Raw genomic sequence first — 14,030 nt, forward strand, 5'->3', positions numbered from 1 at the left:
ATTATTTTAAAATAAAACAAAAAAGTTTAAAAAGTCTAATTTTGAGTTGAAAAACGCAACCAAAAAACTGAATTTACTGCTCAAAATCTTAAAATAAGATTGACAGCACCAAAGAATAAAGATCGTTTTACACCTTCACTTTCCAGCTGAGTGGGGCTGCCCTCTTCCTAAGCCTCCATAGGCGGGTTCCGAAAATAATACATTTTTGACATCATCTTTCAATCGCATAACATGACCTAGTCTGTGTTTCAATTCGCTGGACTCTGTTGGTGTCTGCATAAGGCTCGTACAACTCATCATTAAATCTTCTTCGGTACTTGCTTTCGCCGACGCGTAAAGGTATCTCAATCTTTCGAAGAAATTTTCTCTCGAACTCTTCCAAAGCCGCCTCATTTAATTTTGTCATGGTTCACGCTTCTGCAACGTCAGTCTCTCGGAAAACGAAAATCATGCTTTACAGCTTAACTTTAACCGTGTAAAGAAATGGAGTACAGATTCGAATTCGCCGGCCGAAAATTAAGTTTATGTGTTTCGGGGTTTTCGTCTAGCCTTTTTACATTTGTTCATGAATGTTTACGAAAAAAAAAACAAACATATTTAGTGAATGGGCATACTGCAATAATAAATGTGAAGTCAAACACATAACCTGACTTTTTAAGCAGCTCTATTTTGCTCTATTATTTACCTGCAAAACTTGTTCCTAATTCCATTGGGAAATATAAAGTGGAACTTACAATTTCATTTCGAACACCGAAAGAACTTCGAAACTTAAGAGCTCGGCTTCTCGTATCTCGCAATTCTAGTTAACCTTCTCCACATTTAATTTAATCGCTGCATTTATTCTATGCAAATCGATGTTTTTTACTTGAGGTTATGAGTAAATTTTTGCTTGTGGTCCAGAAAATACCGTAAGCTTTATCCCACTAAGATTTGTGCTTACCTAGATACGGATTTGTTATGCAACGAATGTTGTTGAATACAGTACCAACCTCATCAAAACACCTTAACCCAGGCGAAAGCGCTAAGAAGTCATTTTGTAATGCATAATTAGAATACTTCATGTCACGTCGTCTTCTTCTTATTCGCTTACTTTGTGCATTACTCAAAAGCGCTTTTGTAATGTAATGTGGCAGTTATAATTGGCAATGGAAAGGGTCACCGGGATCTATATATCGCACTTTTACGTTAAAGTTTAACAACTCAAAATTTGAACATTTTCAGTAGCAACGAAAAATTGTTTCCGTAAATATTAATAATATATTACAAGGAAAAAAAATGTTATTGCACGAAAATATCATTAAAAATAATATAACCGTTGTTTCATTTTTATTTGTTTAGTAGTTGCACGAAAATAACAAATTTTTGAGTTATTACTCTTTTCCTGACATTTTTTTATATACATGGTGGTATTATTTGGTAACAATACGATATAACACAGAATAAACTTACCTAATGAAACTAAAGAGTGATAAACTGAAATAACACGTAACTTAAACAAACCGTTATATGTTGTAAATAGGCACAATTTAAAATGTTACACTTTATGTGTTACACTAACGAACCAATTTGTTCAAACACTTGGAGACAACTAAAAATGTAACTCTTTCGTTGAGTCTAAAGAAGTAATTCTGAAAACAAAGAGAGAGTCATAACGGTTTTTTTTAACGAAAGACTAGACAAACCACTGAACGATTTTTACAGTGGGTAGAGATGACCACTGTACATTGTGTTCTTGCAAAAACTAAAATTTTTAAATTTAGAGTTGTTACACTTTAACGTAACAAGTGCGATATATCTTGATTACATTGGAGCCCGTTATGTAATCGATGGTGGCTGAAGTGCTTGTTGCTAAAAATTTTGCTGAGACATAATATTGGCAATGCAGCGATTAAATTCATTGTAGTAAAGCTCGGCAGTTTTACCAGTACATATTTCGAGATTCGAGAAGTCCAGACTCACGAATAATTAATCATAAGCTCTAATATGAAATTACTCTAATATATTTATCCTAAATATTCTGGTATCGGCTTACGAAGTGCATTTTATTTGTATAGTAAAATTATTATAGTCAAATCTACTCTGATCGGGGTAGAATTCAAGTTCAGTATTGCATGATAGACTATTTAAAATAAGCATGCCGATCTTGTCTGAATTAGGAAAAACGTCAATGGGATGAAAATACCTGAATATTTATTTCAGCATGGTAAATGGGAATTTACTACAAGCTTGTGTGCCCTAATAGAGTTTTTTTGATCAAATTTTGTATATTTACAAATTAAAAATACCATTTACCTTTTTACATTACAGGAAAACGTTTACAAGAAATTATCTGCGTTTATTCGTGTATAGCGCTTATGATTACTGACTTAATATTAATCCTAAAGCATATACATTTTGAAAGACTGAGTGTGGCCTTCGTGTCGGCATTATGTGGTATTATAACAGCCGATTTTGGTTCTGGACTGGTCCATTGGGCTGCAGACACTTGGGGGAGCGTAGATTTACCTGTAATTGGAAAGGTTGGCTTAAATTTTGCATGATGCATATTTTATATTATAATACAAGTTTTTCTATTTCTAATGGAATTAGAACTTTTTACGGCCTTTTCGTGAACATCATCTGGATCCAACGTCTATAACAAGGCACGATTTCATTGAAACAAACGGTGATAACTTTATGGTTAGCATTCCCATATTGGGATTTTTAGCATACAGCTTTAATACGAAATCACATCAAGACATTCAACAAGATTTCGGATGGATATCATATTTATTTTTGTGTTCAATATTTGTTGCTATGACAAATCAGGTATGTGGTTCAAAATGCAGGCAGAGTAGAGATGGACTCGGGCCTTACTTTTTAGGGAATGGGCTGGTCATATAGAAAAGCTCACTAATATAAATCCTTAGCAAAAATTTAGGTTCAACAATTATTTAAAAAAAAGAAAAAATTACCAACAATAACCAATCTCTTGCCAAAATCAAGACCGGAGTCCATCTCTAATATATACCGCCGCTTGCGAAGAAAATAACTGTTATTACGAAAATAGGAACATACAAAATATTTCACGAAATTTCATAATTAATGATAAAAGTATTTCCCGCCTTTAAAACACCCCGGTTAAAAGCACTAGAAAACCTGTAAAAAAAATTGCTCTGTTTCAATGTACACAAATTTCCCTCTTAAAAGCAATGATTTTTTCTGACTTGTTATCATTTTTCCGCTTATAAGTATGGATTATAAAATTTCAAAATTAATTTTCTCCCACGCACAAGTCTAAGATTGGACGAAACCGAACATTGTATACCCAATGTGAGCTTTCATACATATATATATTAGAGCTGATGATACCCGGGTACTAATTATACGGTTACAAGTGCTTACTACTGTGCTTTCTATGGTAAGTGCCAGTTCCCAAAAATGGCCCGGCTCAAAAAAAGTATTCGGTTCAAACCGATTCCAAAAAAGTACTCGTTTCTGAAAAAGTGCCTGGTTCCAAAAAAGTAGCCGGTCCCAAAAAGGGCCGGTTCTGAAAAATTACCCGAAGGTATAAAAAAATTACCCTGTTCAAAAAACGTACCCGGTTCCAAAACAGTAACCGGTTCTAAAAAAGCACTCGGTTCCAAAAATGTACCCGTTACTTCTAAGACAGTAAGTACCCGGTTAAAATCATATAAATTAACGAAGACATCTTACATACAAATTTTATATCAGAAAATGTTGCCTGAATCTTGTGCTTTTAAGAGAGCTGGAAACCAAGTTATAAACATGTACCCTAAGCTGGTGAAATTATACCAGTTTTGGGGGTTTCGATGTCATTATTCATTGCCGCACAGGGAATTTTTTATAAAACCTTCCTCGACATGCAGCACTCCTCGCTACTTGCCCTCTAGGAATACTCAACTCCTTAATCCACCATGGTGGCTTTGATCTTTCCTTAAATCTTCTCAGGTGACAAGCTCTGTTGTACGCAGTTGTCAGCGCCTTTTATAAGAAGCTTTCCCACTATTGTTGTTGTTCTATTAACGATAAAAACACTCCCCGGAGGTATTTTTCTACCTTCCCTGCTTTAGCATATTGAGATTTTTGTCCGCTTCCAACACCTCCGCCACTGCCCCTATGTCATATGTTTTCATAAGTTGCTACTTCCAGGTTCTCGAGGCCCTTTTCTACCTCCCTTGGTTTTGGCGTATTGGGGTTATTGTCTTCAGGACCGCTCTTTTTAAGGCGCATATAAATAATGGCAGCGCCCCAGGACATTCTCCCCAGCTGTGAGTGCAGCACATCCGTTTCCTCAGAAATTTGGAGAATGTAGTCCTGCCGACCTCCGAGATGAATCACCATGCACGTCAAACGTCAAAATTTCTTGGCTGCGTGAAACCCTTAAGAAACAATGCAAAATTGACTATTGCTTAGCAAAACCAGAGTTGCCGGTGAATTCCTAAAAATCTGTACAAAATAGTAGTAAAAATTTTTTACGCGCTTCGTACTTCATAAGAAAATTTTACAAAAGAAATTTTCCTTTGGCATTTTTTGTGTTTCATTTGGCATGGATTTTTTGTTTTTCTCCAGATCTGCATACGGATCTTCAAGGAAAAAGTGACATTATAAAAGGCAAACAAAGCAACAAAGCAAAACACTTATTAAAATCAATTGATATTCAATATTCCAAGTGTATTGTGCGTAAATCACCATGCACGTAAAATGTCAACATTTCTTGGCTGTTCCTATTTCCATACAAAAGAAATAAATCAAAATATTTCTAAAGCGTTTAGTTAGTAGCTGCGCAGAGCTCTTTCAACTTTTTGAAGTGTTTTTCAAAAGGTGTAAACTTTAATGACTTTTTCCTTAATAATATTGTGACGAATATTAGCATCACTAAGCTGATACTAAATAAATGCACAACAACAATAAAGCAGACACTCTTATGTAGAAGGCGACGAAGAGATATATCACACACACAAATATGTAGTCATCAGTCGAAGTAGTTACTCACACATACGTATATGGATATGGGAGAGGCGTGGACTACAGATATACATTTATATAGCTGGTAACTAACCAAGCATGAGATACAACTGTTCGCGAAATTACTAGACCTTTGGAGAAATGGGTGAACGAGGAAACTGACAGTATAAAATCAGCGCAAGCTCAATAATAACTAATCAGTTTTGATTTAAAAACGCTATTGGTTGTGAAGTATAATTATGAAGTCCTACTCTCAAAGTAATCTAAATAAAGACCTGTTTGCAATATTCAATATTGGAGTTATTTATTCAACAGTTTAGCGATTCGAACGTTAGCAGAACGTTTGAAATAAGCGGAATTTTCCCAAAATTCGTTACAATATTCTAACGAATTCTGGGGAAATTCCGCTTATTCCAAACCTTCTGATAACGTTCGAATTGCTAGACTGTTGAATAAATAACTCCAATATTCAATAATGCAAAATGGTCTTTATTAGACTACTTTAAGAGTAGTACAACTATACTTCACAATTATACTTCACTTCGCAACTGATAGCGTGTTTAAATCAAACTGATTACAGACTACTCAGCTTGCGCTGCTTTTATACTCTCCGTTGCTTCATTCGAATATTTCTACTAAAGTCTAGACGTTTCGCCTTCTGCAGTATCTCCTGCTTGGTAATAGAGCTACATATATGCATGTGCATGTGTGAGAACCAACTTCGGCTGATGATTACATGTGTTTGTATGTATCTATTCGTTGCCTTTTATGTATGTGTGTAAATGACGATTGATTTCTTTACATACGAGTGGCTGCTTAGTATCAGCTTAGTGATGCTAATATACGTCACAATATTATTTTTTGCGTTGCAAAAGTTGAAATATTGAAAATAAAAAGTTTATATGCCGCGAACAATGCAGTTCTTGGGAAAATGTCCATCTTATTAACTGAATGTTGGATATTCCAGCATAAATTAGTATTTTCATGAAAGATCAATATTTACAGATATCGAATCGTGCACTAACTCAATTTCGAGAAAAAGTGACTTTTTTGTTGTGCCGAAAAGCCAGAGCAATCTTCTTCGTCACCGACGCGTCACCGACACTATGGCGCCTTTTGAGTTTTTCCTTTGCAAAAATCATAACTTTTGAACTAATGAAGATATTTTAAAGATTTATACTGCACCTGAAAGCTAATTATTTAGACTTTGGACAGTTTAAAACACAGGGTGCCAAAGTAACAGGGTGCTTCACAATAATTCGCCAAATTTGAAAAATTTTAGAAAAATTAAAAAAAAAAAAACTTGTTAAAAACTGAAGGCCAAACTTTGATTTTTTTATGAGGATGTATTTGAACATGAAATCAGATAAACTTACGATTTTTATGAAGGAGTGTGGCTCTACCTACTTATGATTAAAAGTTTTGTCTTAGTAGCAAGGTTATCAATCTCCACCAAACTTGATGGACGCTTTACTTCTTTTAAGATGTTATATTCTTATAAAAGTGAAATGTGTACGCTAGGGGATAAGTATATAAACATTGCTTGAAAATTTATTAAATAAATTTACTCTTATTTTGAAAAATTTAAAAACCAAATATTTTATTAATACTTAACTAAGAAAAATTATTAAAAGTTGTTCAATATTATTGTATTTGAGCCAAAGATGAACAACTAATAAATTTTTGAGCACTGCCCACTTATGATAAACAGTTTTATCTTGATAACCGCTTTACCAATTTTATTGATTTCTGTAAAAATTTATTACTCTTCTGATAGCGAAAGCCTAAGCTTTAAAATAAATATACATAAAGGGTGCTTCAAAACTCATCTTAAAATGTGATACATTTTAAAAAGATGTAAAAACGAAAATTATATGATTATATTTACTAAATAAAATAACTGTATTATTTATAATAAATAATAAACTTGTATTTATTGATTTCTTTTTTTTTCAATAAAATAACAAAACTAAGTACTGTAATGGCACCTTAAGCCAATCAATTCCACCACATCAAATATTCAAAACACAACCATGCGTCAAGCATCAGCTGATGATCAATAATACAACCCTGTACAAAAAATGTGCAGATAGGGAATTTTTCAAGACACGAGACGGGGCAGTCATATATTTTTCCCCAAGTACTTATTAAATTAATAAAACATTAAATCTTAATTGTATAAAACAAATAAGTGTTTTTATTGAGTGCTTTATTAATAACCCTACTTGGGATCGGCTGGGCTTTCCACATGAAGCAGCTACCGGTGAGTTACGTTAATACGCCCCTTCCGCATCCACTCATACATACTACGAGCCGGCGTTCTCCTGAGTCAAGTAAGACAAGATGGCAGATCTGTAAACCCAGAATCTACACGTGGGAATCCAGTTTGGAAACCAGCATCTATACAGAACACAAGTTGGGTAATAATTCTGGTGATTTATTATATACATACATACTATAGTTTACATGGCGACCGTGACGTGCGGGCCAGCCGCTAGTAAAATAACCTAATTTTTTGAATTGGGGCATCCATTTGTGGGCCCAAAAAAAAACGCCATTTTATACCTATGCACGCAAAATAACCTCAAATTTTGTTTGACTGCGGCGAGGGAGCACCTAAAAATAACCTCAATTTTTTTTATAATCACATTTTTCAATTTTTATGAATTAATTAATTTACATGTGTTTAAGCCTACGATATAGTTAGCCACATCTATTCCAACATACTACACTTGTTTTGCTTGCATGTGTACAATTATTTTTACACACGTATATTTTCTTCTGCATGTGAACTTTACAGGCTATGTATGTTACAAGTGAATTAAAGTGAACCCAAAGTGTGATTTTTGTAAACGGTATTTCCTTAAACTCTTGACGTGTTCTTAAGCCAATTTTTCAATAGTCCTTCGCAAATATTTTTCTTTTCAATTTTCGGGCGTTTTGACCTATTTCCACGTACATATCGTAAAATGTGGATTTTGATGAAACGGTGGTTTGTGAAAAACCAATTAAATTTCTATAAACGGTGGTTTGTTAAAAACCAATTTACATTTTTTTATATACATGCGGTGGTTCCGTGAAAAACCAAATTGAGATTTTCATATAAAGCGGTGCGTCCGTGACTACCAAATTTGTGAATTTTTTACCAATTCATACCTATCTACTTTTGTGACATTTTGAATTCAAATACATTCCTTTATAAATTTTCCATACAAATATACTGCAGTTCCAATTAATTCTTCCAATAAAGTGTTAAATATTTCCGTAGAGACTATTCACCAGCAAATCATTTCACTTTTTCAAAATTTTTCTTTAACAGTTCAGCTTCAAATATAAATTCAGACATTCAAATAAGTACTTTATTAATTTCATAGTTTGAACTGAATTATTTTTGCTGTTCTGACAACTACATATGTACTTTAGAAGTGGTAAGCAAGTGCAAAAAAATTCAAACTCAGCTACGAAAGTTTTGCTTCATCCTCGACCGAAGAAGTCACAAACCAGGAAATAGATTTTCTTTGTCAACAGATTTTCCAGGCTTCGAAAATTCTTCCATTAAAAATTCAACTTCTAATTTAGATTCAAATCTCAACGATTCAAATAGTGCAAAACTAACTTCAACTTCTTTTACTTTAAAATCAGATCTTAACGATCCAAATAGTACAAAAAAGGCCTCACATTCTGCTAATTCAGCTCCAGATCTTAACGATCAAATCATGGCAACACCAGAGGAAAAGAGAATTTTTATTAACACATGTACTAATTCTATTATAGAAAACTACAGTGGTGATCCTCTAGCACTTGATTCTTTTATAGACAAAATTGCATTACTTGAACAATTCGCTACTGCAGATTTAACTGATACTTTTATAGCGTTCTTAAAATCAAAATTAGGGGGTAAAGCCCGTGAAGCAATACCAACACAAGTAACTTCAGTCAATGAAATTAAAACAGCTCTAAGTAATAGGATCAAACCAGACAACTCGAAAGTTGTATCAGGGAGAATTGCAGCGTTGCACGTTAACGGAAACAATTATACAGATTTTTCCAAAAAAGTTGAAGATTTAGCTGACTCACTTGAGCGGTCTCTTATTATTGAAGGGATCACTCAAGCGAAAGCCCACGAAATGGCAGTCGAACAAACTGTTAACGTGTGTCGTTTAAATGCAAAATCAAATTTAGTAAAAACCATCTTAGCCTCGACGGCATTTACAGATCCGAAAGACGTAGTAGCAAAATTAATTGTAGAACAAAATAACGAAGTAACAGAGCGTCAGGTTTTAGCTTTTCGATCACGTGGTAACAACACATTCAGAAATTCACGTGGTAGTTATCGAGGCTTTTACCCAAACCCCGGCTATACTGGTTATAGACACAATAATTCATTTGCATACAACAGCAACTACAACGGCAACAACAATCAAAGATATAGGAATTATAATGGAAATAGATACCAGAATAACAACAATAATAATACGCGTCCAAATATTAATTCCAATTTAAATACAAATAATAGTAACAATAGAAGCAACAATTCAAGATCGTCAAACGGTAGAGGTCGAAACGCAAACGTTCGCGCTTTAAACGCCAGTGTCCCTCAGGAGCGAACACTGGGGACGAACTAAGCCAGTAAGTGAACATCCCTCACCAATAGGCATCTATTGTTTAAATTTAAATTACTCTGATTTCATTGAATTACAACTTAACGAGTCACAAACATTTTGTTCTTTCCTGGTAGACACTCAAGCAGACATTTCTTTAATAAAAATATCATGCCTAAAGAGTAATATTTCATTAAATACGAACGAAATTATTAACATTACCGGTGTTACTTCAAATTCAGTTTCGACTTTAGGTAAAATTACCGTAAATTTAAATTTTTCAAGCTCTTCTATTAAACATACTTTACATGTAGTAAATGAAGATTTTAATATTCCATCCGATGGCATATTAGGTAAAGATTTTCTGAAAATTAACAAATGCATTATTAATTATGAAAAAACAGTATTTCCTTTTGAGTAGGTAATGAAAAAGTTGCGATACCAATCCTACACGGAACAGGAAGCGACAGTGGTATCATTCCTCCGAGATGTGAAATATTCAGACTTTTAGATTTAGGAGATTCGCCCGAGCCACTTTTCGTGGACTCGCAGGAAATTGAAAAAGGTGTTTTCACAGCTAGGTGCATTGTTAATTCCAGTAACCCAATAATAAAAGTCATAAATACCACTGATGATATAAAGTATGTAAAAAGAAACAGTATTCGGACAGAAAAACTTTCAAATTATAATGTTTATACAATTAACAAGACAGAAACAGAAGACAAACGTACGAAAAAACTGACTCCAATTTTAAAAAAGCAAATACCTCAACATGCTCACAGTAAATTATTTGACCTTTGCATAGATTATGCCGACATTTTCGCTCTTGACACGGACAAAATGACTTTAAATAACTTCTACGAGCAAAAATTAAGACTGACAGACAACGAGCCGGTATATTTTAAAAACTATAGATTGCCATACTCTCAACGCGAAGAAATAAATCGCCAAGTAAATAAATTGTTAGACAACGATTTGATTGAACCCAGTTATTCCAATTACAATAGTCCTTTGATTATAGTCCCAAAGAAACATACTAATGGTCAAAAAGCTTATCGTATGTGCGTAGATTTTCGCGCAGTAAACAAAAAACTCATTGCTGATAAATTTCCACTAGCTAGAGTTGACGATATTTTAGACAATCTCGGTAGAGCAAAATATTTTTCCACATTAGATCTTTTTTCAGGATTTTATCAAATCCCCTTGCATCCTGACTCACGTGACATTACTTCTTTCAGCACCTCGGTCGGTGCATTTAGATGGAAAGTGCTTCCATTCGGTTTAAACATAGCACCAAATTCATTCTCACGAATGATGACAATAGCTTTTTCGGGTATACCACCCACTGTCGAATTTTTGTACGTCGACGATATTATCGTCATAGGTTGCAGTGAAGCACACCATATTAAAAATCTTTCAAACGTTTTCGATACCTGTAGGTCTTTCAATCTCAAACTTAACCCAAATAAATGCAACTTTTTACGACATTATTTACATTATTATATTACATTTTTAGGTCACAAATGTTCAGCCAAAGGTTTGTTGCCAGACGACTCCAAAATAAACGCAGTTAAAAAGTATACAAAACCGACTGATAAAGACGCAGTACGACGATTCGTGGCGTTTGCAAACTATTACAGACGGTTTATACCTAATTTTGCATCTCTGGCAGCGCCTCTAAACCGATTAAGCAGAAAAAGAGTTGAATTCGTATGGGATGTAGAGTGCGAAAGAGCATTTTTATCATTGAAAGCAGCATTACTTTGTGGCGCTATTTTAAGTCAAGAACAGCAAGGTAGTGATTTACCAATTTGTTTCGCTTCTAAAGCATTTAATAAAGCAGAACAGAAAAACCCCTTACAGAGTTAGAACTTTTAGCTACTTACTTTGCAATCAAGCAATTTCGACCATACGTTTATGGCACCCATTTTATTGTAAAGTCAGATCATAGACCTCTGGTATACTTATTCAAAATGAAAGACCGATCTTCAAAACTTTCGAAAATAAGACTGGAACTATCTGAATATAACTTTACCATTGTATATATAAAAGGTAAATAAAACGTTTGTGCTGATGCACTATCGCGTATAACAATCGATGAGATTAAAGAAGCTAACAAACAAATTTTGGCAGTACAGACAAGGTCAATGACAAAACAGGCAAACTATCTTAGGTCTTTAACTTAACAAATTTTAAAAGACAAAAATTTACATAGGAAAACAGACAATAACGACGAAAAACAAATTACTTTACATGTCTACGACAAATTTTCATTTAATTTTTCAAAAAATATTCCACGAATAAGATCTGAAATTACGTACGATAAAAATAATAAAACAACAAATTAAGAATTTTTGCGCATAATAAACATAAGAAACTCGAGTTACTTAGCTTTGAGCTTGTTAACGAAATAAGGACTTTAGAGAAATTACTTTCGAGGCTTGAATCAGAAGCCGGTAAACGCAAAATTAAGCAAATTGAATGGCCTAAAAACGATATTTTGTTCGAACATTACACTACTACAAATTTCAAAAATATTGGAAATAAAATTTTAAAATCATTAGAAATTATTCTAACAGATCCAGTAGAGACAATAACAGACGAAGGCACAAAACTAAATCTTATGAGAATTTACCATAATGATCCCCTTTCTGGTGGACATTGCGGAATGAAAAATCTGTATGCAAAATTACAAATCAAATTTTATTGAAAGGATATGACTCGTGATATATCGAAATATATCAAAAGTTGTAATGATTGTCTTTTAAACAAAGTTAAAACAAAAACCAAAGAAAAGCTGGTGTTAACACCAACACCTTGCAAACCATTTGAAATAGTAGTCATTGATACAATAGGACCGTGTCCAGAATCAAAGTATGGTAACAGGTTCGCAGTTACCATAATTTGCGATTTAACGAAATACTTAGTAACAGTAGCGATTCCGGATAAAAGTGCGAAAACCATAGCTTCTGCGATATTCGAGTCATTTATTTTAACATATGGCCCAATAAATTCTATCAAATCTGATCTAGGCACGGGATATAAAAAGGAAGTGTTTTCAGAGCTGACAAAACTTTTAAACGTCAAAAACGATTTTTCCACAGCGTATTATCATGAAACGTTAGGTTCAATCGAACGAAACCATCGAGTGTTTAACGAATACTTGCGCGCATATCTTAATGACACGTTGTCGGACTGGGATACTTAAAGTATTTCATGTTTTTTCACAATACCACTTCGAATACAGTTTTTGATAATAAATTTACACCGTTCGAATTAGTATTCGGTAAAAAACCCATTTTACAGAATGAACTTCAAAAAGTAAAAGTTGATCCAATTTATGACGTGGAGAATTACGCGAAAGAGGCGAAATACCGCATGCAAAAATCACATGTATTGGCGCAAGAACTGTTAAACAAACACAAAGTTCGAAATAAATATCATTATGACAAACATGCCTGTCCGTCAAAAATTAGCGTAAATGATAAGGTTCTAATACAAAACGAACCGCGCGATAAACATGCAAGCATATATCAGGGGCCGTACATAGTTAAGGAAATAGATGGAACGAATGTAAAAGTTTTTGATAAAGAAAAGAAAAAATTAAAGACTGTTCACAAAAACCGTGTACAAAAAGTACAATAAACAACTCTAGGCAAGTTATGCTTTATTTACAAATACAAAATTTACAAATTCAAAATTGTAATATTTAAATAATAACTACTTTGCGGCGCATTTCTATGCCAAAACACAAAAAAAAAAAAAAAAAAACGAACTTAAATGTATCAAATTTACAAATAATATAATATGTAAACATACGACTTAGTAGCGAAGAGTTACAAAGCTAAAAACTTACACTTATAAAATTATTTTCAAATTGCCAATTGGCATAACTATACTATATTTGCATATTACAATGCAATGAGAAAAAAAAAAACTTTTTCGATACCGTTGTATAAATAAACTTAAATATCATTTACTAAACTATTTTTCATATTTAATATCAAATAAGTTATAAATAAACTTAATTGCCTTTAATCGCACCTATTTTAGATATAAGATAATTTCATAAAACTGTCTGCCAATTGGATCATTAGCTGATGAATATTAGATTTTAACCATTTAAAATATCCTACACTAATGAACGAATTTAAACTGAAAAGGGGAGGAATATCTACTTTTAAAGCTTAAATTCGTTCATCAAAAATAAAAATTTTTTTCTCTGACTTCATTCCGAAATTTTAAATTGTACTAAATGTTTACTTAATAAATTTAAATCTTAATTTTCTTAATTTTGGACAAGAATAAGCCGACAGAATTGATCACCCTGACGACTCCTTCTCATAGTGTACAAGTACAAGTGTGTTGATTTCTTTCTGACAGGCACTCGCTTAAGTGAGCATAACGGGAAAATCTGGGTTGCCATTGTTGTTTCGGTTGAAAACGGTCAATTAGGGTTCT

At 33.4% G+C, this 14,030-nt stretch overlaps 1 protein-coding gene across 3 annotated transcripts in view; it reads left to right on the plus strand.

Moving 5' to 3' along the window:
- Kua (Plasmanylethanolamine desaturase Kua) overlaps positions 1-14,030 on the plus strand; it is a 194,252-nt gene that overhangs the window by 109,761 nt on the left and 70,461 nt on the right. For all 3 annotated transcript variants that reach the window (XM_067765776.1, XM_067765778.1, XM_067765777.1), the window contains exons 3-4: positions 2,308-2,519; positions 2,590-2,808. In XM_067765776.1, the coding sequence (XP_067621877.1) occupies positions 2,308-2,519; positions 2,590-2,808 (431 nt within the window). The remainder of the gene's footprint in view (positions 1-2,307; positions 2,520-2,589; positions 2,809-14,030) is intronic.

This window comes from Eurosta solidaginis, chromosome 2 (assembly GCF_040869045.1).
Source record: "Eurosta solidaginis isolate ZX-2024a chromosome 2, ASM4086904v1, whole genome shotgun sequence".
Lineage (NCBI taxonomy): Eukaryota > Metazoa > Arthropoda > Insecta > Diptera > Tephritidae > Eurosta > Eurosta solidaginis.